The sequence below is a fragment of the Centropristis striata genome, chromosome 4 (genome assembly GCF_030273125.1).
Source record: "Centropristis striata isolate RG_2023a ecotype Rhode Island chromosome 4, C.striata_1.0, whole genome shotgun sequence".
NCBI lineage: Eukaryota > Metazoa > Chordata > Actinopteri > Perciformes > Serranidae > Centropristis > Centropristis striata.
Genome location: NC_081520.1, coordinates 13,303,741 through 13,330,003, shown reverse-complemented (window position 1 = coordinate 13,330,003; position 26,263 = coordinate 13,303,741). Strand labels below are relative to the sequence as shown.

At 39.6% G+C, this 26,263-nt stretch overlaps 1 protein-coding gene across 5 annotated transcripts in view; it reads right to left on the bottom strand.

Annotated features, from left to right (window-relative positions):
- The window catches only part of LOC131969709 (protein furry homolog), a 56,352-nt gene that overhangs the window by 23,706 nt on the left and 6,383 nt on the right, over window positions 1–26,263 (bottom strand). For 2 of the 5 annotated variants that reach the window (XM_059330866.1, XM_059330867.1), the window contains exons 1-22: window positions 21,552–21,803; window positions 16,058–16,257; window positions 11,777–11,830; window positions 10,786–10,925; window positions 10,566–10,656; window positions 9,767–9,846; window positions 9,597–9,677; window positions 8,493–8,661; window positions 8,003–8,095; window positions 7,778–7,876; window positions 6,998–7,099; window positions 6,474–6,577; window positions 5,204–5,312; window positions 4,963–5,049; window positions 4,302–4,473; window positions 4,015–4,147; window positions 3,765–3,872; window positions 2,974–3,229; window positions 2,113–2,295; window positions 1,935–2,021; window positions 974–1,233; window positions 243–432 (exon numbers count right to left, since the gene is read on the bottom strand). In XM_059330866.1, coding sequence (XP_059186849.1) covers window positions 243–432; window positions 974–1,233; window positions 1,935–2,021; window positions 2,113–2,295; window positions 2,974–3,229; window positions 3,765–3,872; window positions 4,015–4,147; window positions 4,302–4,473; window positions 4,963–5,049; window positions 5,204–5,312; window positions 6,474–6,577; window positions 6,998–7,099; window positions 7,778–7,876; window positions 8,003–8,095; window positions 8,493–8,661; window positions 9,597–9,677; window positions 9,767–9,846; window positions 10,566–10,656; window positions 10,786–10,925; window positions 11,777–11,830; window positions 16,058–16,257; window positions 21,552–21,621 — 2,868 coding nt within the window. In that variant the 5' untranslated portion in view covers window positions 21,622–21,803. Of the gene's footprint in view, window positions 1–242; window positions 433–973; window positions 1,234–1,934; window positions 2,022–2,112; window positions 2,296–2,973; window positions 3,230–3,764; window positions 3,873–4,014; window positions 4,148–4,301; window positions 4,474–4,962; window positions 5,050–5,203; window positions 5,313–6,473; window positions 6,578–6,997; window positions 7,100–7,777; window positions 7,877–8,002; window positions 8,096–8,492; window positions 8,662–9,596; window positions 9,678–9,766; window positions 9,847–10,565; window positions 10,657–10,785; window positions 10,926–11,776; window positions 11,831–16,057; window positions 16,258–17,905; window positions 18,047–21,551; window positions 21,804–26,263 lie in introns of those variants that run through there. The other 3 variants (XM_059330864.1, XM_059330868.1, XM_059330865.1) reach the window with 3 other exon arrangements.

The window sequence follows — 26,263 nt, the reverse complement described above, 5'->3', positions numbered from 1 at the left end:
AGTTCAGTCAGACAAAAAAATCTTTCACGCTGCTTGAACACCACTAATTAAACAGGGCTGCATTGAGGTGAGTGTCTGTGCAGTTAAGAATATATCAGCGTCCTGTTCCATTCATGCAAGATAGCTGCTGTGTAATTCGATGCTTGGAGTTTGAATGTCAACAAGCTCCGTATGAACACCTGATCCTGGAGAGACAAAGCACTGGGGGAATTAATAAGACCAGAGAAAAAGGAGGCAGCTACCTTGTTATCGTAGCTGACACCGCTGTCGGGTGTGGCGGCGGTGATCTCAGGTGTCGAGGCTCTCAGATGGCCGGGGCTCATGATACTGGGCTTGGCCACCCCAAAGCAAAGGATCAGGTAGTTTCTCCACAAGGTAACGTAATTGTCCCCACTGCCAGACGTGCTGGTCTTCTTAGCATACACTGGGTTACTGGTGAATCACACGAAACAAAAATAGTTATTTTCATCTGAGCTGTTTTTAACATGGGATGTCGAGGAGGAGTTTATTATAAACAGTTTATATATACAATGGGGAAGTGGTATCATGTGGCTGGACTTAAAAAAGAAACGCCAAGTAGGGATGTTCAGGAAATAATGATTCAGACATATGCTACCTCACGACCGTTGCGCTCGTCCAATGAACGGCGCCTAGCTCTGCCCCCCGTTGGTCCAAGGCAATCCAGACTCTTTGCATTTCTTGTTCCCCGCTGTTGGAACACACTACCAGCTCCAACCAGAGCAGGGGCGTCCCTCTCTACCTTTAAAAACCTCCTGAAGACCCAGCTCTTCAGAGAGTATCTTCTCTCCTAGCACCTTAAAGAATTGTCACTAGCACTAATTGATGCACTAATAGCTCTTATTACACTATACCTTGACTTTTATTATTCCTGTAAGTCGCTTTGGATAAAAGTGTCTGCTAAATGACTAAGTGTAAATGTAAATAGAAGTGCTGCTTGTGTGAGGACACTTACTTTGGGTCTACCATGGGCATGAGCATCTGCATTCGAGTGAAGGCGTAGGGCCAGGCATAGCTGAGAGCTGTGGGGCAGTGCTTGGGAAGGTTGTCCTGTCGGAGGAGGCTGTATACACATAGCACCCAGGGGTCCTTCACAGACTGTGCAAAGATCCACACGTGTGAGGGGCTCCTAATGTCATAATGACTGTTTACAAGCAGCGCGTTCCACTCCACGAGCCACTGGAGGTCCACGTGGTGGCCAGCTGACAGGGCGGCCTGCAAACAAGCAAGTGACACGGCAGGGTCAAAGGTCATGACTGAATTAGACATCCAAATAGCAACATTTTTCCATCCCATCTTCATGTTTAAGAATAATTATTTACATGTGAATAAAGCGGTTATTAAGGTAATCCTACATCAGATGATTACACAGTATAACACAATCTCAATGCATATAGGGACATTTACTGCAATATTAATTTCTCAATAAATCTGGTTTCTTTGCATCATGTTGACAGCTTGATGATTACATAAGTGAGAGTCAAAAGGTCAACAGCTGCTCAGTTCCAGCTGTTCATTCAGTTTTTACATGCGAGATTACTAAACCGAGCTTCTGTCAACGTAGCAAGCATTTGCTGTCCTGTGAAGCAGATTACACATGTGACTAGATATTTAAATGACACCTGATCCTTTCATGAAAGTAGCTTGAATTTAAAGACACTGTCTACAATGGTGCATAAATGTAATCTTATTTTTCAACATTATAACACCATAGAACAACATACAATTGTAAGTATAGTACTTCTTAACTCCCATTACTCTATACTTGTCAGCACCAAGTACTTCTTGGCTTATAAATGTCTGGTACAAAACAAGTCATGTCAAGTTATGACAAATTAATACATGGTGAAAAAATCCCAGAAAAAGTAAAACACAGATGAACTGTAGATGCATCTTGATTGAGACCAACAACTTACTGTGTCAGAGACTGCAACATTGACAAAACTTTCCAGTATTACTGGGCTGAGCTGGTCCATGATCTCTATCATTGGTTTATCATCATCCTGCAGTTGACAAAGCATAAAATCAGTCTGTAAACTCAAACATCAAACTTTCCTGTACTTTACTTTCCACTTTAACCTTGTCTCATTTTACCTCAGACTGTCCGATGGTAATAAAGAGACTTCGTATCTCTTTCAGTATGGCGATGGCGAGTCTGCGGGTGCTCAGCTGACAGGAGCAGAGCAGTACGAGTGCCAGTCCCTCCACAGCGTGCAGCACAGTGGAGTGAGGACCTCGCTCCGCAGGAATCTTTAGACCTGAGCTGGACTGCAGCAGCTGTGAAATAAACATAAAAATAAAACAAAAGCTGATTTCATGGTTGAATGATTAACCCTCTGGAGTCCATCTATTTATTGAAAATACACATGTTTTATTTACAGTAATAACTTTATTTATATATCATATGTAGACAAGCTGAGGAAGCCAGTTAAAGTGCAATCATAGGAGCTTTCACATTGTGCCATTTATGTTTCTAGACTATTTTTAAATTGTGAATTTTCTTTCTACAATGAAAACTATTACTATTTTTAATTTACATGTAAATAGACTGTTTTGTAGTTTTATTATTTATTATTTTTCTGCTGTATTTTGTGTGTATAAATGGTAAAAAAATAAAAATAAAAATGTACATTTCCATAGACACCTGTGTCTTTTGTATGTATTTTCGGTTCCTGGCAGCTTTATACTTTGTTAATTAAAATAAAATGAAAAATCTGACTTATAGCCAAGTTTGTGTCGAGAAAAAGGAGCCATGCATGTGATGTAAGGACAGACTGAAAGATGCTAAACAGATACAGAATGCATAGGAAGTTGACAAATTTGAACCAAAATCTTCTGGACTTCAGAGGTTTATTTAAAAGGAATTTGAAGTGTTATAGTAGGAAAAACAAATTGTCATGAGTCTTTCCCACTTGTTAAAACTAAATGTGTCATAATTGACACAAAGGCGTGTACCTCAGCAGTGTGTACTTTAGCAGTGTCATGACTCTTCCCTGGGGCAGCCAGGGTTAGTTTCCACTGTGTGAGCAGTTGCAGCAGTAATTTGAGGGATGTGTCCAACAGTCCCTGGTGAGTGTCTTGGACCTCACGTAACAGGAAGTTAGTGAATCCAAACAGAACGTCGTCACGCCAGTCAGAGAAATCAACCAGCAGGCTTTGCAAGGAATTCTGGGCTATGAGTCGCAGCTCATCATCCATGTGGATCGTCAGTCTGACAAACAAGACAAAAGTAAAACAAAAATGAAAAGTTTTTTTATTGAAATTAAATCCAGTCCCTTATTTATGACCAATGAGAAGCTTTCATTTTCGATCAGTTTAGCCTATAATATGAACATATTCATGAGAATATGAAGGGTTTCTTAGTAAAAGCTGATATCTAAATGTTTTTGTACAAGCTAGAAAGTATAAGTTGAACTGTTATATGTTTTTTTGATGAGATATCTTTCTCTATCTTTTTCATTTTTATAAATCAAGATTTTTTTATTGTGAGCTCAAAGAAATATCAGTTAAGCTGGTGTTTTCCTTTTCTATTCAAGGCCTTAATCTGTTTTTGAACTCCTCCAGGTTGGAGACAAAAACTTGGGTAGCAGGAAATACCGGTTCTTACCCTGCATGGTGCAAGTTTGTTTTTCCTAACAAACAATAACAACACTTGATTAGATCTCCAGTTAATTATCCTGTCAGACAGTCACAGCGTGTGTGTTGTCTGTCTTTTAAAGGGACTTTCCCTGAGAGAGGAGCCTCACCGAGAGAGCAGGTCTATGAGCTCTGGCTTGGACATCCCATCAGGCAGGATGCGAGGAATGGCAGCGACACAAGTCCTGAACAAGTCGATCTTGGGTTTCCTTTCACCTCTGAAAAGATTAGATTTTACATTCAACTCAAGCACTGTGACAAACAACAAGATTGTCACGCAGGGTTAATTCAGGTACGGATGAGTTAATGATAGGGTTTGAACCACATTTGGCCGCTAAGATGAGCAATTTGTGCTCTTACGTGATCATGTCCTCAGGCTCTTTGTTTAACATCTGAGCGTTAGTCATCATCATGCAGCGTCCCACCTCTTTGTCCAAGTGTCTGAGGATGTTGTCAATAGCCTTCCGTACATGAAAATAATACTGTGACATCCCTGGAGAAGAAGGAAAAACTCTCAATATCACTGTTTCTCTGCAAATGCCCATTTACATCACAAATTTGGTGCTAGAGCTGTGAGTGTTATTTCAGTCTGCAAAAGCATGACATTTTCATTTTTTGCATTCCTGAGCATGGTCTGTTTCACTCACCAATGACTTTGGCCTCCTCATCTGTCAGCGTTTTGCTCAGGTATGTCTTCTTCACTCTGAGTGTATTCCCAGAGGGTAAAGTGCAACCGGTGTTAGGCATGGGAGGCTCGCCATCCTTCTGCTGCAGTTTATCGGCTATGACCAGAAATGCTCTCAGACCAATATTCATTCTCTGGAAGGAAAAGAGACTTAAAGTTCAGCTGTTTGTTCATTAATTTCCAATATTGCATCATAGTCATGCAGGGAAACAAACAACAACTAACAATGCAGAAAAAAAAATATTGTTGTTATTATTATTATTATTATTATTATTGTATAAGCAGCTACTAATGTTATAGGAAGTTACCAAGCAACAGTATGTTATTATAGCTATATTTAAAGAAATGCTTGTAAATTGTAAGTCCAGTAAACAAACAGTAGTGTCAAACCAACATAACTACTTTTAGCCATAACAAGTTATTTAACACAATCTACTTTATAAGAGACACACATCTGTAAGTAGCAGAAGTTGTCTATGAATCTGTGAATTAATGTAGGCAGCCCAGGACACTTTCAGAAGGGAGCAGTTAGCTAGCATTATTACTTCAAGATATTTAAAGATACATTAGGTTCTTTACATTTTTCTATGAACACAATTTATAAGCAAGTGTTGAATGTGTACCTCTGGATTAAGACTAAAGGCTTTTGCAGGTTTCCCAACACACAGAAGGTCAAAGATAATCTCTTTCATGGCAAAATCAAGCCTTTCCTGTAATAAAATAAGAAGAGAAAATGTGGTTAATATAACGTCATCAATGTCAAGAGACAGTGTCTTACGAGTTTATTTAAGAGATACCAAATATTGGTTTGAAATGAGAGTTGATTTCACTTTTGTATGCAGTATAGTACATTATTATTTTTACCTGTGCAATAAACTGGATGATTTTGACGAAGATATTGAGAGGCATGTCTCTTGGTACCACACTGCGGGATCCTTTTGGGAAAAGTGTTGTTATAATGGTGTTCAGGCGACTGTGGACAGAGAAAAGAACACATTACGAGGGTATGTTAAACAAGCATTTCAAACTTTTGAAAAGCTTGTGTAAAATTACATAGAAAACTGTATAAAACCAATTTAAACAATATTGCATTGCTTTAGAGGAGGTTTATTTTTAGGACACATTTATTTTGGGTCTAATTACCACGTTTAAGAAGTCTGGCTTGACCCGTTTGGGATTCCTCAGGTGGGCTCAGGCTCATAATAACATTTAGAAACTGCTGATAAACCTATGGGCCACAGGCACTGACTATCTGCTGTCAGGCAGACCCCAGTATAAATATATAATTTAAAAAAACAGAACATTCCTCATTCTGCAGACACCAATAAAATCAGTAACAAGGAAAGAGAGTTTGCAGTAAAAAATGCTACTTGAATTAACTTTTTTTGTTCTTCCCCTGCACATTCAGACGTTTAAAAAAAAAAAAAAAAATTTGAATAAACAAGCATGTTTCAGCCAATGACATTCTTAACTGTTATTAACTGAAATAAAAAAAAAAAACAATAAAAAGACAAAAAAAAAAAATAATACATGAGAAGTTCTCATTCATGCCCACTGGATAAATGTTAAATTGGAGGTGACATATATCAAATCTGAGGTAAAAAAAAAATGTAAACAGAACCTAGTGGTCAGCTAATGCTGATATTTAGAGAGAAGGGCGGCCAATGGCTGATACATAATGGCGATATCTTCTTGGTTTTTCTTTTTTTTTGCATATGATAAAATACAACAACTTCATAATAATCACAAATAAGACACAAAATTGCCAGACCTAAATTAATCTTTTATTTTCATTGTTATTGTCTGCATTATCTCTGTTTGATTAAGTACATTAGCACTACGTCTGCAGTGCACTTACTTTAAATAAAAAAAAAAATCACAAAATAAATGTCTACAGGTAAGAATATAAAATATAAAATCAATCAATAATCTTAGTGTATTGGCCTTCCCTGGTGTCGACTCAGTGGTAAAACTATAATAATTGGTGTCATCACCTCAGGAATCGGCTGATGTCAGTTATCTCAAAAAGGCATTAACTGGCCCCATTCATTGGCCAACCGAATAATTGGTCTACCACTAATGCAATCCATAAATCTTCCTTTTGGCTGAGGTGAGTGAGTCAGAAGATGTTTACCCCTGTGTGGCAGTGTTGCTCTCACACTTGATTCTGATCATGTAGACCCACAGCAGTCGATACAAGGACTCCAATGCAACGCGAGCCATTTTAGGGTCTCTGCTCTGTAATAAAATTGCAATTATAATAGAATGTCAATGCCAGAACAACTTTGTGACAACAAGCGACAGTTTAAAAGTTTATTGTAGGTTATGATAGCTGGTAATGATAAATTGACAATTAGAGATCGTTATTGTAATCACACTAAGCTTTCATAATAAATGCTGACAAGAATACCTTGAATAACTACTGTACTGCCTGAAGCATTCAGCATAATTTCACTATCCTGTTATGCATACAATAGAATACCAAGTAACAATGTATAATAAAATAATTCTGTTTGACAGCTGAAGCAGTGACAAACATATTGTGCAACAGGTATGCACATTTAACAAACAAAACCTTTATGGATCCAAATGGTCCTCTATTATAAACAAATACCACTGTAGTCTGATTAAAGGCTGCTGGTTTCCAGGTTACGTTACCTTGAGATTTGAGAGGCAGTTGTTAAGGAAGACGTGCCATCTGTTGAGGAAGAACTGTTTCTGGCTGACACACAGCAGGCACGTCACCAACGGGTAGAACGCCTGTGTAGAAAAGAGTTAGTGTTTAGATCTGCATGGTTAAAATAGCTTCACACTGACTTAAAAATAGGCTGAAGGATTATAACTTCGACATATCATAGTTGAGTGTGTCCTTTGAGTGGAAAATTTGAGGAATTATGCATTATTACTGAAACTACTTTACTGCATATGTGCAATTTAGGATGTAAACCAGTTTTCTTTTGAAGACATACATTTTTTCTTATTTTTTTAAATTGGTTTTAGCTGACAATGCATCACTCATAAAATGTGCATAATCACTGTCTCAGGGGAATGTAGATCTTCTGTAAGAGCAAACTGCTGTTCCATAAGGTTGTTGTATTTCCATTTCACCATGAACTGCTGATGTGAAATGCTTTATTGAAGACACTTTGGAGGAAGGGGACATTACAGACACTTAAATACACTCCATTTCTTTCATGCTCGATTTTATGCTTTGAAATGGCAGTCTGTCTTCCCTCATAAATTATTTCTAGTGTGGACAATGACGTTGGAGAAGAGCATTACACAAGAGTGACCTTGAAATGCTTGAGGATTCACAGAGACCACAGGCATCCGGGCAATCTAAGCATGCAGCAGAGGGTGTCAGAGTGAAAACGGACGTGTACAAAAACTATCAGAGCCAACAATCAGTGTCAGTTTGTTTTCTGCCTATTAACTAACCAGCGAGTGCTTCTTTCTGGAGGACAAGTCCAGGGTTGTGTCGTACAAGCTGTCCACAAAGTTCCTCAGGCAGGGTACGTTCACTTCATTCTTCACAGCCTAGGACAACATCATACACGGTCACATGACGAGACACAGTCCTCTTCAGAGAAGGGCTCTTTTACAGTTTAAGTAAATATTATGTAATTCATGCAACACATATTGGAGAGAGGAAAAAAAACGTACTGCTGCAACAGGAACCAATATTTCAACAAAGAGCCCCGCCAAGGCATGCTTAATGTCCTTGTCCTTGACTTCCAGGAAGTACTGGGCGCACTCCTGTAAAAAAAAAAAGAGAGTAGTAAATGGTTTAACTCACAATAGAAACTGATATCACTTTTAATCTACTATACACATTGAGATTGTTTACCCAAGAGATAAAATACTTGACTACATGGCCAAAACTGATTATAATCCACAAATTGCATGCCAAAGCTAATAGGAAACATAACCAAGGTTAAAGGGCGGCAAATTCAAACAATGCTGAGAATATTTTGTAACATTTCTTCACAATGCTCATTTAAACCTAATATAATATATATATGTTTTAAAACACAAAAATCCAAGAAAATTAAGCGTGAAGCTATACATTATAACATAGGTTTATGATAATTATTTGGAATACATTCAAAGGATTGAAATATTGTAGAGCATTGATTATAGAAGTCTGTTGTACCTGCATGAACTGAAATGAGGCTTCAAAATCTTCGACAGGATACATCTTAATTCGGAAGAACTTGACCCCCATGATGAGGCTAATAGTGCTCTGGACTACATAAGGACTCTGTTCTTTCTGCCGCAACTCTTTTAGCTCAGTCATAAACTTCTTCTTCACAGCAGGAAACCTGAGGGACAAAGAGAAAAACAGCCTAAATGAGATTCTATATAAAGACGTGCCTGTATAGCTCTGTCAGACATAGACCAAATCAGCACTTCCACAAAAAAAGTTCCTCCACTTGAGAGTCGTGACATGGAGAGAATACAGACAAAATCCAGGGAGAACGCCTCCCAAAAATATCATCCCTCAGTATGCAGACTCTTCAGTCTGTGCCCCAAGATGAACTCCTCGCCTAGCACCTGATCCCTTGCCCAAATTGAACCAGAGATGGGATTCTTCAGCTGGTCTAAATTTAGAAGATAATTCATCATGGGAGCTCACTGTGAGCATCTCTTAACCTCTTCCCTGGTGCCTAGTAGTGAAGTAACAAGAAACTGAAAACAGCTGTTTCTGTTGTTAAATTAAACTATTTCTACAAACACAGAGATTGAGAAACTACATTTAAACTTCTTTAAGAGAGCTTTAGTCTTACTGCAGACACAATTATACATGTTCATTCAAATTCTTGACATCTTTCTTTCTTGACTCGAGAGAAAAGTTCAGATCTCTGTTAAAGCCTCTAAGTGAAGAATCTCCTGCAGGAAATTAAGCAGAGCACACTTTGGGAAGGAGGTATGCAGTGTGCTCACCAACCATATCTCTATTTTAAGGGTTTGTTCTCTGCTGCAATGATGTGAAAACTTCAAATAAACAGACATCAATTTCCAGTCCTAGTTTGGTGTGAAAGGGACCTGTCCAAAAGTGTGTCATCCCTCCGGTCTGTTCCAGTCTCTTGAGCCGCGAGATGTTTTGCAGAAAGGCATTAGGAATGGTAACACGCCATTATGATGGCATGACACCAAAAGCCAGCAGAGCAGAGAATGAAGCTTTACAAGCTAATGACGATGGATGGAAAAGAAAACAACAAATATTAAATTATATAATCTTAGTTCTGACTCTTACTTGGACTGGGCTAATACTCCTATGACTTCAGCATAGAGGTCTGCTACAGTGTGCATGTTGCCAGTGTTAGGACCATGATACCTGTGAGAAACATAAGGCAAAGAATAAAAAACTTAGAGAAACATAAAACTAAAAGAAACAAACAGTGCTAGAAAAATACAGGAGCTTACCCCTCTTTGTATCTAAAGTGCTTAAAGGCCAAGTTAATGACTTCATTGACCAAACTGTCCAGGACCGGGTGGAGCGACATCTAGTTTAAAAACAGGAGACTCAATCACATGAGAATGAATATTCAAAAACAACATATTCACAAACTGCTATCATGGATTTTTGCAACCATTGCATGTGCAAAACAGATCAGATCTTTGGGTGCACAGTCCTATAGCACACGTCTACTACACGAAAAACTGAAATAGTCGGAGTTTAGTTAAGTCTAGGCAGAAAAACTACTTGTTTAGGTTCAGGAAAAAATCATGGTTCGGATAACAATAAATATACCAGAAGTAAGTTAGGCTTGATGTGTAGCCTGTGAGACTTCTCATGTTCTCAGCTAACACTAGTGCTAACTAGCTAGCAAGGGGTTAGGAAGGGAGATCTGTTATTAAGAATGAACAGCTGACTCCTTAGAATGTAATTTAATCCAGTCAGCTAAATGGGAGCATAATTAACAAAATGAACATCATGCTGTATTGAAGAAGACTTGAAACTAGTGATTGAGACCATAAACACGTTGTGTTTGATAGGGTAATAAATCAAGTCAGACATAGGGTCATTTTCACACAATCTGATTTTTTTACACCAGTGGCGTCGCCTCCTGTCTGCCCTTCAGAAAGACTTTTGCGAGGTTTTAAGGCCACTTCCACAGTGGCTTTACTTTTCAGGCCCAGAGGGCCTCAGTTTGGTTTTATATCGTAAAATAATAACATAAAGTGCTCAGCTTTTGTGTACAACAGAGTTAAGTCAAGTCACCTGTTTTAAAACTTCTATAAGTACAAGAGAGAAGATGAAGTCAATGGCCAAATCCCTCCTTTCAAGTAGATAATCTCTCTGCTGCTCGTCGCTGTGAGAGAGAGAAAAGAACAAGAGCAACAGGTTTGCTACAATCGTACAATACATGTGAGTCAGCGATGCTTCTCTACAATTTGTACAAGTAAAATATTGTTGCATGTCATGAATTAATGATCCTCACTTTTTGGACTTGGTGTTGGATCTTGGCCTGTACTCGTGCAACTCCTCCTCTAGTCCATTTTGTCTTTTGTACCAATCAAACAACGTGCGCAGGATGGAGGGGAGACAATACTCAGCCAGAGAGCTCATGGTGCTTATCAGCTGGAAGAAGAAGAAGACAGACATGGTGCAAATGCATGTTTATGTTTGGCAGTTAACATAACAAAGTAAGAGATAGCAATCAGTGTTTCCTTTGTTTGTTTGTACGGCAACTTAAACAAAAAATCAAATCGCACTAGATTAATTCAGGCTTCATTATATGTCCTTTATTTGAGCAATAAATAGAGTCTGAGAGAGATGAGATTAAAGGGTGAGTTGGTCCTCGTTGAGACAAGGTGCCCATGGGGCAGCCTCCCTCAGTCTTGGGGGAGGGAGAGGGAAAGGAAGGAACGGATGGGATGGGCCGGGCACACAGGAAGGGAGGAGAGTCTGGTTGGGCTTGGGAACACAGCGAGCCCTTCATTCAGCACGAGGCAGGAGAAGAATCCTGGCTCTGTGTGGCTGCTGAATGGCCTCACGCAGCAGCACAAACACACCCCTGTGGCTGTGAAAGGGCCTTCTCTGCAGAGCCACAGACCTGCAGGACACACCTAGCTCAGAGCCAATGCCAGCTCTCAAGGTAAACACTCATGCCCTTGACTGGATCTTAAAGACCTTTCTGGGATGTGAGCAGAGCATTCACCCATCAGCTCTTTCATGTAACAGTGCATCATACTGGAGCTGTATTTCAGAACGGACTTGTCTAGGTGCTCATAGGGAGAGGCAAAACACTTAAATGTTGGTCTTTTACATAATCACTTGCACTGTAAAACACATGGAGATAAAAATGCAACCACAAAACATCACTGCATCCTTTTATCTGTATCATTTATAGCAGACATTGGCACTTATTTTCAACTCAGTGCATCACTTTTAGATTACTTCTTTTGCAACCAGAATTTCACAGCACTTACTTGGTCAAACTGAGGATCTTCTCCCCTCTGCAGTGACTTTGTTAAAGGCTTTTCCTGAAGAAAAGAAAAAGAAAAAGAAAAAGGAGTCATTTTACAACTTCTGTAGGTTTTCTTACGAAGTTCACTTAAGTTTGGGCTGAAGCCTGGAACTCCTTCCAGCCTATCTGAAGACTGTGTGAAGTATTTTTGAACTCATTTCAGCCCAGCTAATGAGAGTGCCATCAATCAGTCTGATGCCAGGCCCGAGCAGGCAGGATCACATATTAGAGATGGGACAGTCATGACAGCTCCCATTAGAACAGTCTTCTATCATCTGAGATAAAGGCCTTCATGAGGGATTTGAGTTGAGGACAGGCCTCTCCTGTTGTAAGGACAGTCCTGACTTTTGTGGATAATTAATAACACATCCTATTCCTTCATAAGTAAAGGCTGAATCAGTCAGGTGATGTAGTATAAAGAGCACACAGGGAGGATGTTGGGGTGGATGGATGGCTCAAGCAAACACAGGACTTTGACCCAGGAAACTTCTGTTAATGTCAAGTCATTGCTGAGTTATTTTAACTTCTGTACCAAGCTAACTTGTAACTATGTCTCATAGCATAGTTATTTAACCCAAAACATGAAGACTTTTAATCTCCTAGGAACAAATTCAAATGAAGGTGGATAAATAAAGTAATTACAAAGGTTTCATTTTAGTTTTTAAAGAGATATTTAATGCAGCTTTAGCAGGTGACACTATTGAAAACACACATCAGTAAAAGGGGTATGTTTACATCACACCTAACCTATCCTCCACTAATCAAAGTATCTGCTTTCCTTTACCTTTTTGTTTCTCTGCTCTGCGACACATCCATCCCTCTGCTGTCTCGTTGGCCAGACAGCAAATCACAGCACATCACTTACTTGATGATTAATCCAAAACAGCTAACTGACTGATGTGTCTGACATTGACATTGCGTGGGTTGATGGTAATGTCACTCTCTCTTTTGCAGCTGGAACGCCAGCTAAGCCCCACGGTCTGAGATGAACTTTTTAGTTTTTGGACAAATGCTTGCGTCTGAGGAGCCCATCTGTGCTAGAATCACAGAAAAGTCGATGCCTCTTGCACTGTCAGGTTTTAAAGGACTTTACTGCCCTTTGTGGCTGGCTGATAAAGCAATACTGTATTCAATCAGCTCATGGATCCACATTTCTTTTTTACTAAATTCCTTTTTCTACAAATTCAATTTGTGCTTCATTAATCAATGCTGACTTCAGATCGTTAAAAATGACAGATTCAGTTAAACAAACTCACCTGAATGATAAAGGATGAATAGGAGGGACAACTGTATACCAATAACGACAAGACATGGCTAAAACAAATTACTTAGCCAATTCTCCACTGAGAGGAAAAACACTCAGACACACTTCCTCCCTGCAGTCCTCCTGGGGGAGTTAGACTGAAAAGAGGAGTCGCACACTTTCCCTCTGGTAATTAACACTTCCCTGCAGACCAGAACCGGTGACTAACAGCTTCCTATAAACCACAATCCCTAAAACTGGAGACTGCCAAAGCAGCCACAAGAAAACAAACTATATTAGCTGTACAACCTGCATTAAATTAATTGTAAATAGTATCTATACCATATATATGTTTAACACATTCATATTTAATCTCTTATCTATTCTCCCCTCACTATGGTTTGACTAAGAGAAACTATGTGTGGTAAACAATAGTGCCTTAGGACATAGAGCTTCAAGTATGTTGATTATTGCTTTCTGAGGCTTTTCTTAGTAATATGGATCAGTTGGTCATTTTTAGTTGACTTTCAGCAGCACTTGTAAGATACTAATGTGGTTCTGGGAGCAGGTGGTGAGTGGTGCAGTGGCTCTTCCCTGTCTGCCTGACTGTCTGTACACAGAATTATTTATGACAGCTGTTGTTGGCCAAGCTGATCGGCTTTTAACCTCCACCGGACAGAGTCTCTCTGAGATTCTATTGGCAGCTTTGCAGCATCTGATTTTCCAGAAATGTTCATTTGTCAGTATCTTCTGTCATATAAAGACAAGGGCTCAAAACATAGATAAAAAAGGTTACCAGCCAGTTGCAAGACTTAATGAATAATATTAGAGCCTGGAGTACTCTCTTAATCAAAATACCACATACTTGACTGTTGCCTGAAAGCCTCAGAACAGTTTCTATTCAATTGTGAATATGGCTGTGAAAACAATGCCAAAACAGTGTCAGATTTCAGTCTCTTACATGTGGAGCCTGAGTGATTTATCTGCCTGCTGATATTGCCGTATCAGAGACATATTGGCATTTATTAGTATTGTCATATATGTTTTCCAATGTGCAAATACGAAAACATTTTAAAAATACTATAATGACAAACAAAGATAATTATGGATTTACAAACCCCCCCCCCAAAAAATCAGCAGATTTCTTGTTAATGAAAATAATCGTTAGTTGCCGCCCTACAATAAAGTACCAGAGCAGTGCAAGTTTTCTCTACTGAACAGTATGTTGGGCTGATATAAATCTATGCATTCTGAATATCTCTTTCAATCCTGGAGCAAGTTTATAGAAACTATGAATGATCAAAAACAGAACCTGGGACCTTTTTTCTAACACAGTTGCAAAAAAATAAAACATTTCATTTACTTTTCGTATCTAATAAAGAAGAATTTGAGCTGTTTTAAATATTATTTCTATTTAGTTATATTTATACTTTTTAGATTTATTTTACAACCCCTTTGATTAATGTGACGGTGTCAGAAAGGTAGCAGAGACGTAATGTCTGTGGTGCAAAATGTTGTAATTTTCTGTACTAACATCTGTTCAATGTTCAAAAATACTATTCTTCGAAGCAACAGTTTTTACATTTAAAAGATAATTTAAAAAACTAAGTAAAAAAAGATATCTTAGCCCATTTTATATGCTAGACTTAGCTGAAGCCTGTAAGCACTGAAGCATGCACGATGAAGCTGGCTACTTCTTGTCCCCAGGCTGCTTCCTTCTTTATGCTGATGGAGCGGCTGCTTCTCACAAAACTACCAGGCTTTTAGCTGACCGCAATTAAACAGGACAAGGTAGTTAACATCTCTGATTTTGTGTGTGTGACACTTGCCCAAGACCTTTACAGTAATATATCACTGTGAAGTTTTAACAATTTAGGGCTTAACTGGCAGGAGTCAGGCTGCTTATTGTCACAAAAATACATATATCAACACATTATAAATTCATCCTCACAATTCAGATACCTGTAAGATGTTACTATAGCAGTTCCATTCCAACTGTTCCAATTTAAAGGTCCGGTGTGGGATTTAGGGGGCTCTTTTGGCAAAAAATGTAATATAATGCTCATAAATATGTTTTCAATAGTGTATGATCCCCTAAAACTAAGAATTGTTGTGTTCTCATTAGCTTAAAATGAGCCATTCATATGTACATAAGGATTAACCAAACATTTTTCATATTTATCTTGTGTCCTTAAGGGGTCAATAAGCTGTAGGTTGAAAACCACCATACTAAACTACCAAACTGTATAATAAGTAGTTAAACTACATTAACCACATGCTACAACAGCAAAATACCAGATGTGCATCAATGCATTGCTAATAGTGATCCACTACTGTAATCTATAACTGTCTACTTTTTACATGGGAAAACTATTTTAAACAAAAATATTAATCATAGTGGAGTATTTTTACATACTTTAAAACAAAGTCTGGACGGGGACTTTATCTTATACTGGAGTATTTTTTTAATTGTCGTATTAGTAATCTTACTTAAGAAAAGTATCTAAAGCTACCACTGTTTGTAATCCATTAGTGTCAAACCAGCTACTGTCTGCCTTTCAATCGGCTTCCTGTCTGAACTTATTTTAGCAGTTCACAACCTGGAGGTCAGGACACCCAAAAGGGGTCAGGAGATGATTAGCAGGGCAACATACAAGACAAAAAAATATGTTTATTTTGTGGACTCTAACCTTCTCTAACCTTTGCTATTTTCTTACTGTATACTTAATTACGGTTTAATCATTTATCATTAAATTATTCAAATGGAATAATCTGGAAGCTTTGATTAAACTGCACACAACTCATAGTCATGCAATCTTTGATGAGCAGTGCAAAATTTACAAAAAAGGTCAGGGGGCCTTTTACAGAGCACTCATGTCATGACTTCACTTCTGTCTGACATTACCAAATCCCCACATGTTTAGGAAGAACAACAACAACCAATCGCTACAGAACACACTGAGCAGTAGCCCTTCAGTCTGTCACTCTCTGCTGACTCACCAGTGGCTCAGCCATGATGATGCGGATCTTGCGCTCTGACATGGTGGTAAAGTTGGCGAACAGGCTCTTGAGGACGTACTCGCCCGGCTTGCTCTCCGGGTCGATGCTGATGGGCATCATGGCCGGGGGACCCTTCTCTCCCTGAGGACAGCAGACTGGAGGGATGGGGGGTTTACTGTATCCGTTCCCCACAGGCGAGGCTGTGGAAACGACACAAAAAGCACAAGATGGTAAACAATTTTGTTAAATCAAACATTGCCAATTCAAGCACAAATGAGTGGGCCAGGATTAGCCACAGATGTGTTTATAAAGAGAGATCACCGAACAGAGTATTACTGAGAAGCTTCCAAACATGGACATAAAGTTCCCAACATGTTGAACATTCCTGAGGGAGACTGTCCAAAGGGCACCGGCTTGCCCCGAGTCTGCTCTTTATTTCCTCCTGCTACAGTTAACAGAGTGCATATGGAAATTAAAACACCGCGGCCAGCAGCTGGTGTTTTCATTTCGTACCAGAGATGTCATTGCCCTTTGAGGGAAGCAAAAATCTTGTGCATGTGACCATCCTTCAGCCAGTGTTATGATGTGGCCCACGTTTGATTACGGATGGCTTGACTCAGGCCATAAAACCCTGCTAACTAACACACAAGTTAAAATTTACCTCAGTGCTACACTCTGCTGCTTCTAGACACAAAAGTGCTAAATATAGTAAAGAACTGCATATAAACATCTCATTAGAACTGTGAGATTTTTATTTAGCCTCAGACTCTACAACCCCTAACTGCACGTCCACCACACTAACAGCCATAAATCTGATGTGAGAAATATTCAGAGAGGACAGCAGAGACTTACTGCCTCACAATGAGAACCGCATTTTTTGTGTGAAAGTGTGTGTGTGTGCATGGGATAAATAAATGTGACTGGACAGAAAGTATGTCAGCAGAGGCAAGTACAGCCTGCACAGTGTCAGGAGCACATTACATCTGTCAAAGTCACAAATCAAACAGAATTTTGTGGTCAGCATGAGTTTTGTTTTGTTTTGTTTTTCTTGTTAAATTATGGATCAAAATAGTTTAAAATCCTTGTTTAAAACTGGTTTGGTTGGAGCTTATGAAGACAATATGCACAATACATATTTGTGCAATGTGCAAGTTTAGTTATTGAGAGATATCACTACAGTATGTGAAATGTTGAATTAAACAGATAACAGATAAATAAATATATATATATACATATATAAACTGTTAAAATGTTGTTAATCAGTGTAGAACCATCAGCTACAATGTACTATAGGTCTTTACATCATGTTTAAGCTCAACACATGCAGACAAGATGCACCTTGAAATTAAAGTAATTTATGTGTATGTAATCATGTTGTGACAAGACAAAAACCTACAGTATGTATTAAAACGAGGAATCAGATAACCAGCAATTTAATTTAATGACTTCTGTAGTCTGCCAAAAGCAGGAACATCAATTTTCTTGCGGATCAAAGGTCGAGAGAATAAAAACAGCTCTAATGAATTACCTAAACTGCTTCACTCAAAACGATTACCTCTTTAGAGGCAGCTGAAGGAAACTGCAAACAGGGAACTGAGATACAAATCAACATATGTTGTGCAGAAACAGGAGTTATGCAAAGTTCCAATCAGCATTTTTAGAGGCTGTACAGTAAGTCTGACAAGGTTGCACAAGAGAAGCTGGAGAAACGCTGTGGAACCAGTAAACAGCTCTTCTTCTCTAGTTCTTTTCAGGACACGAAGCGTCTTTTAAGGAATGCCCAGTATGTGCGACGATCTCGTATGGCTTTCAGAACATGATTCCCTCACTTGGCAACTCAGCACCTACCCAGGCCCTTGATGAAGCTGATGACGCTGGCCTTACTCCAGCACACAGCCGTCCCGTCCATAGTGGGGAAGGAGGATATGGTATCCAGGGTTGTCCTGAATTAACACAAATGTTTGCTAGTAAAATCCACCAACGTCCATGTCTTGTGTGTCAGCTGGCTCTGTCCTGCTGGGCATAGTTTCCATGGCGAGCAGAGCCAACGTCGGGTGTGTTTTATAAAGTGGGAGTAGTGTTTGGTACGGGAGACCACGCAATCCCTAGATCTCACTCTCTCCCTCTCTCTCTCTCTCTCCCTCTGAGCTGCTTCTGCTATGGCTTCCTCTAGCCTTGTGACCAACCGGTGCCTTCCAAGAGTGAAGGTCAGGCAGGAATTTTTAGCTGAGGCACAGCACAGTGATGAGGTCCAACATGCTATGGTGGCATAGTTGTGTGACTATATTTATCCCAGGGTACACACTATACTGACAGTGCAGCCCTCCCCTTTCCTCCACCATCCTAAAGCACGAGGGTCAGACCACCAGAGTGTAAACACCATTGTTGATCAGGCACTGCTGAGGCACACTTCTTAAGACTTTTTTATAGCCGTTTGCAAGGACTATAGTCATTAGGGAAAATCCGTAAAATATCAGATTTTTAGATAACTTTCCAGCAGCATCTGATCTGATTTGTATTTAACAAGCATTTTACAGGGCACAACTTGTTCAATAAAATTAAATCCACACATAATCTAATATAAATTCTCCATGCCAATTACTTATACTGGAAATGGGAGTTGAAGAAAGCAGTCAGTGTGGATATGAAGCACTTTCTGTTGCTCAGGGCGCTGTACGGACACTCAGACACGACATGTGACTCTGCAAACAAGGAGCTCGGGCACAGTGTGCATTACATCATCGCCATGCTGGAAACACCCTGAGCATGGTGGTGCTCCCTCGAGGACAATGCAAACAGGCTAACAAGTGTCTCTCTAGCACACACCCATGCATGCACACATACATACATATACAAAGAATGCAGTTCACTATATGCATCCACAGAGACTGTCCCACTGAGTCAACCACCACTTTAGCAGTCGTTTGTGAACAGAGTGGGTGGATATTTAGATACCACTGACCTCCTTAACCGGACCAGAAATTCCAATGTCAACACAGACCTTTGGGAGCACTTTGTCCAGCTGCTGTGAGAAACATTGACACTGCATTTCTTTGACAGAGCAGTAGGCAATGCAGCCTTTGACATAACAGAACATTACTATTTAATCCTCCACCACTGTACAGTATTTATATATTATGCTGAAGGCTGGGTATAAAGGAACACTGTTCTTTGGTGCTCCACCAAAGGTGGGTGGTAATAAAAGTGTTTGCGTCATGTAACGTAACGAGCGGGAAAATGCTGTCGTCTGGTTTAGATCATACAGTTATAGGTCAAAGGAAACAGTCAGAATCCCTGTTAACAACCAGATGTGCCACTATATTTCCATATTAAAATGAAACAGAATAAGTGACTAGGGCTTACATTTAATCTATGACTTCATTTGGATCCTGGAATGCCTGCCTGGAGTTGAAGCTGAACTGTTTTTGCTGAAATATTTATCAAACGAGGAAGCAACAGCTGGAGGAAATGGAGCAAAAACATCCTAATTCTAATACATTATCACAAGTTCACAGTTTGAGTGTCCCATAAAAATTGGGGGAGAGTGAAGAGAGTGAGAGAGTGATTACAGGCCTCTGTGAAAAGCAGATTAAAATGTCAGTCTCAAACTATTGACCATCAGCCCTGTTTTAGCAAGCTGACATCATGCTCGAAACTGCTGCCTGCTGTGAGAGAGCATTTCATTTATATAAGTCCCAGTAAAAACGGCTGCATCTGTCTCTTCTATCTAAATGGAAAGGATTTGTCTATGTATAACTTCTGCATTTTAATTCGCTGTTAAAACACTATTTTTATCTCCTCAAAAATAGAGCACAAATATTAAACTGCATATACAGACCAAAACTTGGTCAAATGTGACAGAAAACTGAACTATTAAAATAACAGAAAATAATAGTATTTCATAACAACTGAAGTGGACAACAACATGTTTGACTACTCATGAGAGGAGCACCGCTGTGCTCGGCTCACTGCAGCTCTTCTCCTGCTCTGATTGGCTGATGGTGGACCGGCCTTCAGGCGATTTGAACACCAGACCTGACGCCGCTGCTGCACAATGCCACTTCTGTGCTGCTCGTTGTTACTGTTTTATTAGAGCTGGACACACTGACTTATGAGAGACCACTGTCTAAAGGACCTTGACTTTGTTTACCTTGTGATCACAGTGTAAACAGTATCTGACACACAGCAGGGAAACACACACTATTGGTTCCAGGCATTTCTTCAAATCTGATCAATTCTTTAAAATTCAACAATTAAGAGATAATTATCTCCATTTCTGTATCAGCAGCCAATACGTCCGGAATCCAAGAGTTTTAGATTAGTTTTTATTAACTACACTGTGTCTGTTGGCATCTTGTGATTCATTACATAACAGCTCGTGTAAATTGGAGCAGAGAGATGAGATTAGGAGATCACATATTTAATGAAAAATGTTAAATGCATAGCCGTGGGTCTTTACAGATACAGTACAATGAGTGCCTGTACCTTTATCAGCAAAGCGACCCACTCTGAGGATTATGCAATGTCATCAGGAGATGGCTCAATGTTGAGTGTATAGACAAGGACAGCATGTTCTATGGTATCTCTTTTCATCCAGATTCAATAGATGTGCACAAGCTACCACGCTGCCTGAGAGGTGCAGCTGACTTGCTGGCATACTCACTTTTGATTTTAAGTATTGTTGCATGTCTTTAGTTGATACATTGTTATTGGGAGTCTATACTGCAAGTGTTTTATTGGCTAAAGTGCAATTTCCTGGTTTGGCTACTGCCTATTTTTTCCACTTTTCTGTTTCATCCTTCTTCCAAAGAGATTCATCTTCAAAGCCCACCTCTTATATCATATTTAAAGCAGAATTATGCCATGAACAGATGCACAGAGGCATCCTATCCCATCCTCATGGGCCACAAAGGGAGGCAGTAGAGCCGTGAGCTCTGGACAGAATATGCAACCAAGCTGCACCTCCTAATCCTATTACTGTGTCCTCACACTTAATAAGAGCTATTTAGACTCTGTCAGAGACTCACAGACAAAAGTAAAATAAAGCTGGGATTTAAAGAAAAAGCAGCAGAATAACATGCTGAACCACCATGAGGAAAATATACTATATAGTACACAGGTCAATCAGAGTAATGGTAACTGTAACACATCACTGTGTGCCTGTATATCCTGTAGTGACCAACTTCTTACTCTTGCCAGATACTTGGAGTTATGTCCCTGGCTGTTGCTATGAGACAACTAGAAACGTTTTGTGTGTGGTGCTCTGCTGTTTAAAGTATGACACTTCCAAGTTTGCAGCAACTAGCATGCTGAACAATAAAATCACACTCAGCTCTATCCGCAACAAACAACAGTACATCCCCGTGATGGACCAGAACAGGAAAAAGAGGCTATAAAGTCAGGTTCTCAGTCGAGCTGCAGCCTCAGCCAGTCACAGTCAGCTCTGACAGCTGAGGACACAAACCACAACAACAAGAGACAAAGTGCTACTCACTGCCGCTCCACGATTTCAGCAAGGATTTGATGCTGATTTCGAAGAAGCCTGAGTCTTGCTGGCTGGCCATGGCTGCAGCTTCCCGTTGAGTGTCCCCCCTCTACTTGTGGTTTCCCTCCAGAAGCAGCAGCAGCAGCAGCAGCTGAGCTGGGACCAGCAGGTAGCGCCTGCTGTCACCTCGCTGTGACGCACACAATGCTTTGCTGACGAGACCCTGAGAAAACACACTAGTCCTGCTTTACCCCTCCTCTTGTGTCCTGTCCTTGGCTATCAGCCCTCTCTCTCTCCTTCCCTTGACACTCTCTCAACATCTCTCTCTCTCTCTCTAAAGCTGTGGCAGGCAGTGGGCGGCAATGCAAGCTCCCTTTAAATAACTGCGCGGAGGCTGAGAGTGCAGGAAGCAATCCTCTTAGCGGAGTGCAGTTAATAATAACTACTGTTTGTCTGCGTGCAGGGCCTGATAACGATGACAGCGCTGGGCTTGTGCGTCTTTCAGCGTGACTGGGAGCATCTGACAGGCTGCCACCACTGACAGAGGAGATAGAGAACGCGGGAAGTACGACAAATATCAGGCCACATCTGGGAGAGCAGTGGAAAGAAGAAAACACTCAAGTGATCAGCAAGCAGACAGGATTAACTGCACACATGGGATCTGCATGGGAGCAGGGGCTGACTGCTGGCTTTTAACCCTTTTATGTCTTAGCAGCACCATCTTTAGACAGTTGTCAAATAAAAAGTTAAATATTGTGCATATTTTTTAGTTTTCCACACAGTATTTTTCTCATTATTGTTTTTATTTAGGGAACAAATCATTTTTATTTCCCAGTAATATTGGCATTATTTTATCATATCAATGACTTTAGTTATCTGTTTATGTAAAAAGTAAGCTCTGGGTGACATATCCAACTAACTTATTTTGCCCAAAAAGTCCAAAAGTATTCTTTTTTTAAAAAGTGACACAGCTTCAAATATCAAGTGGCTATTTTAGTACTAGCAGGGAATTAATTGTCAATGCAAATCATCTGTTTGTTTTGCTAGCTCACCACACCCTCTACTGTTTGCATAACAGAAAACAAATCAATCAAATAGGAATTATGTATGGCAGCCATGCTGAAAAGCATTTCAGCTGTTTGTTCTTCATATTTTCAGTCAAACCAACAGATGCTATTAAATGATTCTTACGAGTCAAACTAATCTTTGTTTTTATGCATTTTGTCTATTTTATTTGGCAAATGAATTACACTCAAAATAGGTTCAGGGAGGTGGAGAGAGAGTCTGTAACTTTAACTGTACAATAACTTACAGAAAGAACAATTACACTTATAGTGAAGGCAACCAGATCAACTGATAAACAAAAAGAGCCACAAGATTTAAGAGATGGTGGATTATTTACAAAGTATGATTTTATGTGTATTATAACATCAATATTTCATTGTTTAAATATCAGTTACCGTTAATACCAGTATATCCTGAGAGGCCTACATCAATCAACAATCTTAACAACCTTTTTGCTATATGAAAAGCAGATGCATGTCATCAACCATATGGACTATAAACACATCCTCCAACCCCCCCTCCTCTACTGCCCCTCACAGCTCTAAGTATAATCCTATCAGAACTCTGTCTGTCCATCAAGCGACAGCCACTTGCCCTTCATTACATAACAGACTCTGTGATGGAGACGCCATCACCGGTTGCACTGTTTGGTATACACACATTACAGAGGCTCAGGTGTCCTCACTATGCCTAACACAGTGCTGCCTGGCTGCTCCTGTGGTCTTCAGGACACTGGACACTTTTGTATCATACTATACAGTATGCTTGTGTATAATCCCACCCTCCCTCTCACAGCCGTGACCAAATAAACCACCTTGTACAAAAGAGCTGTTGTGACGTGCCATCACTTATGAGGTCTGTGCTTCCAACTTGTTGCGCTTCCTGTCATGCTATAACAGATAAACACTTAACTGGGAATGGAGTTAGTATAGAGAAATAAATTGAAGAATTAATATCTTAGGCGTGACAGTATGAGGAAACTGAAAGAGTATTATGTGGATAAGCTTTGAGGTTGCTACTGATACTGTTACTAGCACATAAAGAGAGCAGATCTCAGAGCTTACATAAAGTTGTACTGACAGTAACACAATTCACATGGCGATGAGCTCACACTCATATTAATACTAACAGGGTTCACACACTTTAGCAGTGGTCAAATTCAAGCATTTTTCAAGGACTTCCGAGGTAAATTTTCAAGGTTTTCCAGTATCTTACACCTGTTGTAAATTGCATGTTTTAGATGAGTACTTACATACTAAAAGGAGGAGATTTCACTTAACCATACCAACAGCGATGGTATTAGACTTTTAGGAGGAACGGTCTTCATTTCAGATAGGCTATTCATTATTTTTTACATTGAACATGTGATTATCTGTAGTCTATAGATGGATATAGTCAGATTGCAAGAGAAATACAGTAGAATTTACAAGCACTTTATCCAAAATCCAAGCACTTTTTAAACCTTGAAAATACAACATTTAAATTCAAGCATTTTCAAAGATTTCAAGCACCCATATGAACCCTGTACTAAGCACATAAATCCATATGTTAGTCCTATTTTTGCTTGATTCATCTGTGCCGTCTTTTAACATGCTTACACCTTATCAAAGTGAAGAGTAACTAGAATTACAATCTTTGCAGTAGACTGTAGGTTACATCCAGACAAGACGCTGCAAAGACGCTACAAAAAAGATGAGAAAAAAAGATTACTGTCACTGATTCAGTATCCGACCAAATGTGAAATATAGTCACAATCTCCCCTTCTTTTTCTGATTGAGGGCGTTTAATAATGCCAAGAAAGTGTTTTTGCTTGCATAATTATGAGATGTTTATTGACTTTTTTGCCAAAAAACAAAGTCACAGTGACATTTGACCTTCAAAATGTAATCAGTCCATCCTTTGATCCAGGTGGAAATTACTATTTAATTTGAAGAAATGATCTTACACTGTTCCTGAGAGATCAGATTCACACAGCACAGTAACCTTGACCTTTTGTCTTTGACCACCAAAATCTAATCAGTTCATCCTTGAGTCCAAGTGGACATTTGTGCCAAGTTTGAAGAAATTCCCTCCAGGCTTATACCCTGAGATATTGTGCTCACAAGAATGGGATTGACAGCATTCTTCATCTTCAGATGTTGCTGTATCTTTGTCCTATTTGTAAGCATACAACATGCCAATTTCAGCATTTTTACAAAATTATACAATATCCTTCTGAGGGTAAGAGCAGAAACTTTCCAATCACCTCTCGCTGTAAGTTACCAGTAATCTGATAATGTTGAGGATTCTGCAAGAGAGTCTGTCTCAGACATGATCTGGGCATGGTCAGAAAGAATTCTTTCACCCATTGCATGTACTCTATGTCATCCTGTTTGCAGACAAACACTGTACAAATATCAACACAACCACCCATAAAGAGTATGCCTAATCTGTCTAATCAGAGCAAGTTTGACTCATTATGGGCAACAGTTTGGTCACAACTGTAAAACGGAGATCAGGCACGATAGAGTCTTCAAACAGTGAAGAAACACAGTTCACTTATCCATCAGTTATAATCTGGTCAGCCTGACTTGTCCAGTAAGAGGCCCTCTGTAGGGCAACAGTTACGCAATTCCCCTGTTGAATAATTTTAGATGTTTTTCAACAAGGCTGCTCAACAGGAAAAAGTTAAAGCACAGGGAGACTGATAGAGAAATCTACCAAACTTGATATTATTTGAGAAGCAGTAATAACTTGTTTACTGGACCTGTCTCTCAGAGAGATTAAGGCTGACTGTACTGGAAAACCATGAAGCAGACTGTACGCTTTAACAGATATAAACTGTCACAGCAGATCAGAAGAATATGTAATGAATATGCCAGAGTAGGACAACTTGATGTTTGTATCACACCACATAATTACATCCAGGAGTGGATATCATGCAAATATCAGACCAAATGCCACTCTAAAGAAGCTTAAATACAATGTTTATGGCAGAACATCTTATCTGGATATCTCTAAACTTCACATGCATAACTGCTGCCAAACATTTACACATAAAACACTGACAGTTTGCTGGCACTCTGAATAGGAAGAGTGTCACTTCTTAAACAGAAAAACACTTCAGTAATACTTCCATAATTACCAGGTGTGCAGTTCTGTTTATCTGCAGCAGCCGCGTTCAGTCTCAAAGCAACATGTGTAACAGGTGAATAAATCAGAGGCGCATTGCTGAAAAATGATTGTAAACATTTTTCCTTAATCAGGCTTTAGATGGGCAATGGCTCCGACACATAAAGCACTTATTAAAAGCATTATCAGGCTCTGATGAAGGTTAGGAATGTGAGGTATGTCTTTCCAGTTCAGCCATCTTTGTGGTTATCAAGCTCACACACTTGACTCTCTCTTACTTTCTCTCTCTCTCTGTCCCTGGCGCCCCTAGTTCTACATCTTCTTCTTCTTTTCTGGGCACATATTCTGGTGTTAAATGTCCCTATTTCTTTGAAGTCATCACTGTTCACTCATTGATCACCTTTATAAAGACAAGGAGTAGAGACATTTTGGATTGTGAGGTCAGACAGAAAGTACAAGATATCAAAAAATAGTGTGATGGTCTCTCGCACTGCCTGACCTCATTACTAACAAGCCAACAGATTCCTAGGTGAGCGTGACAAATA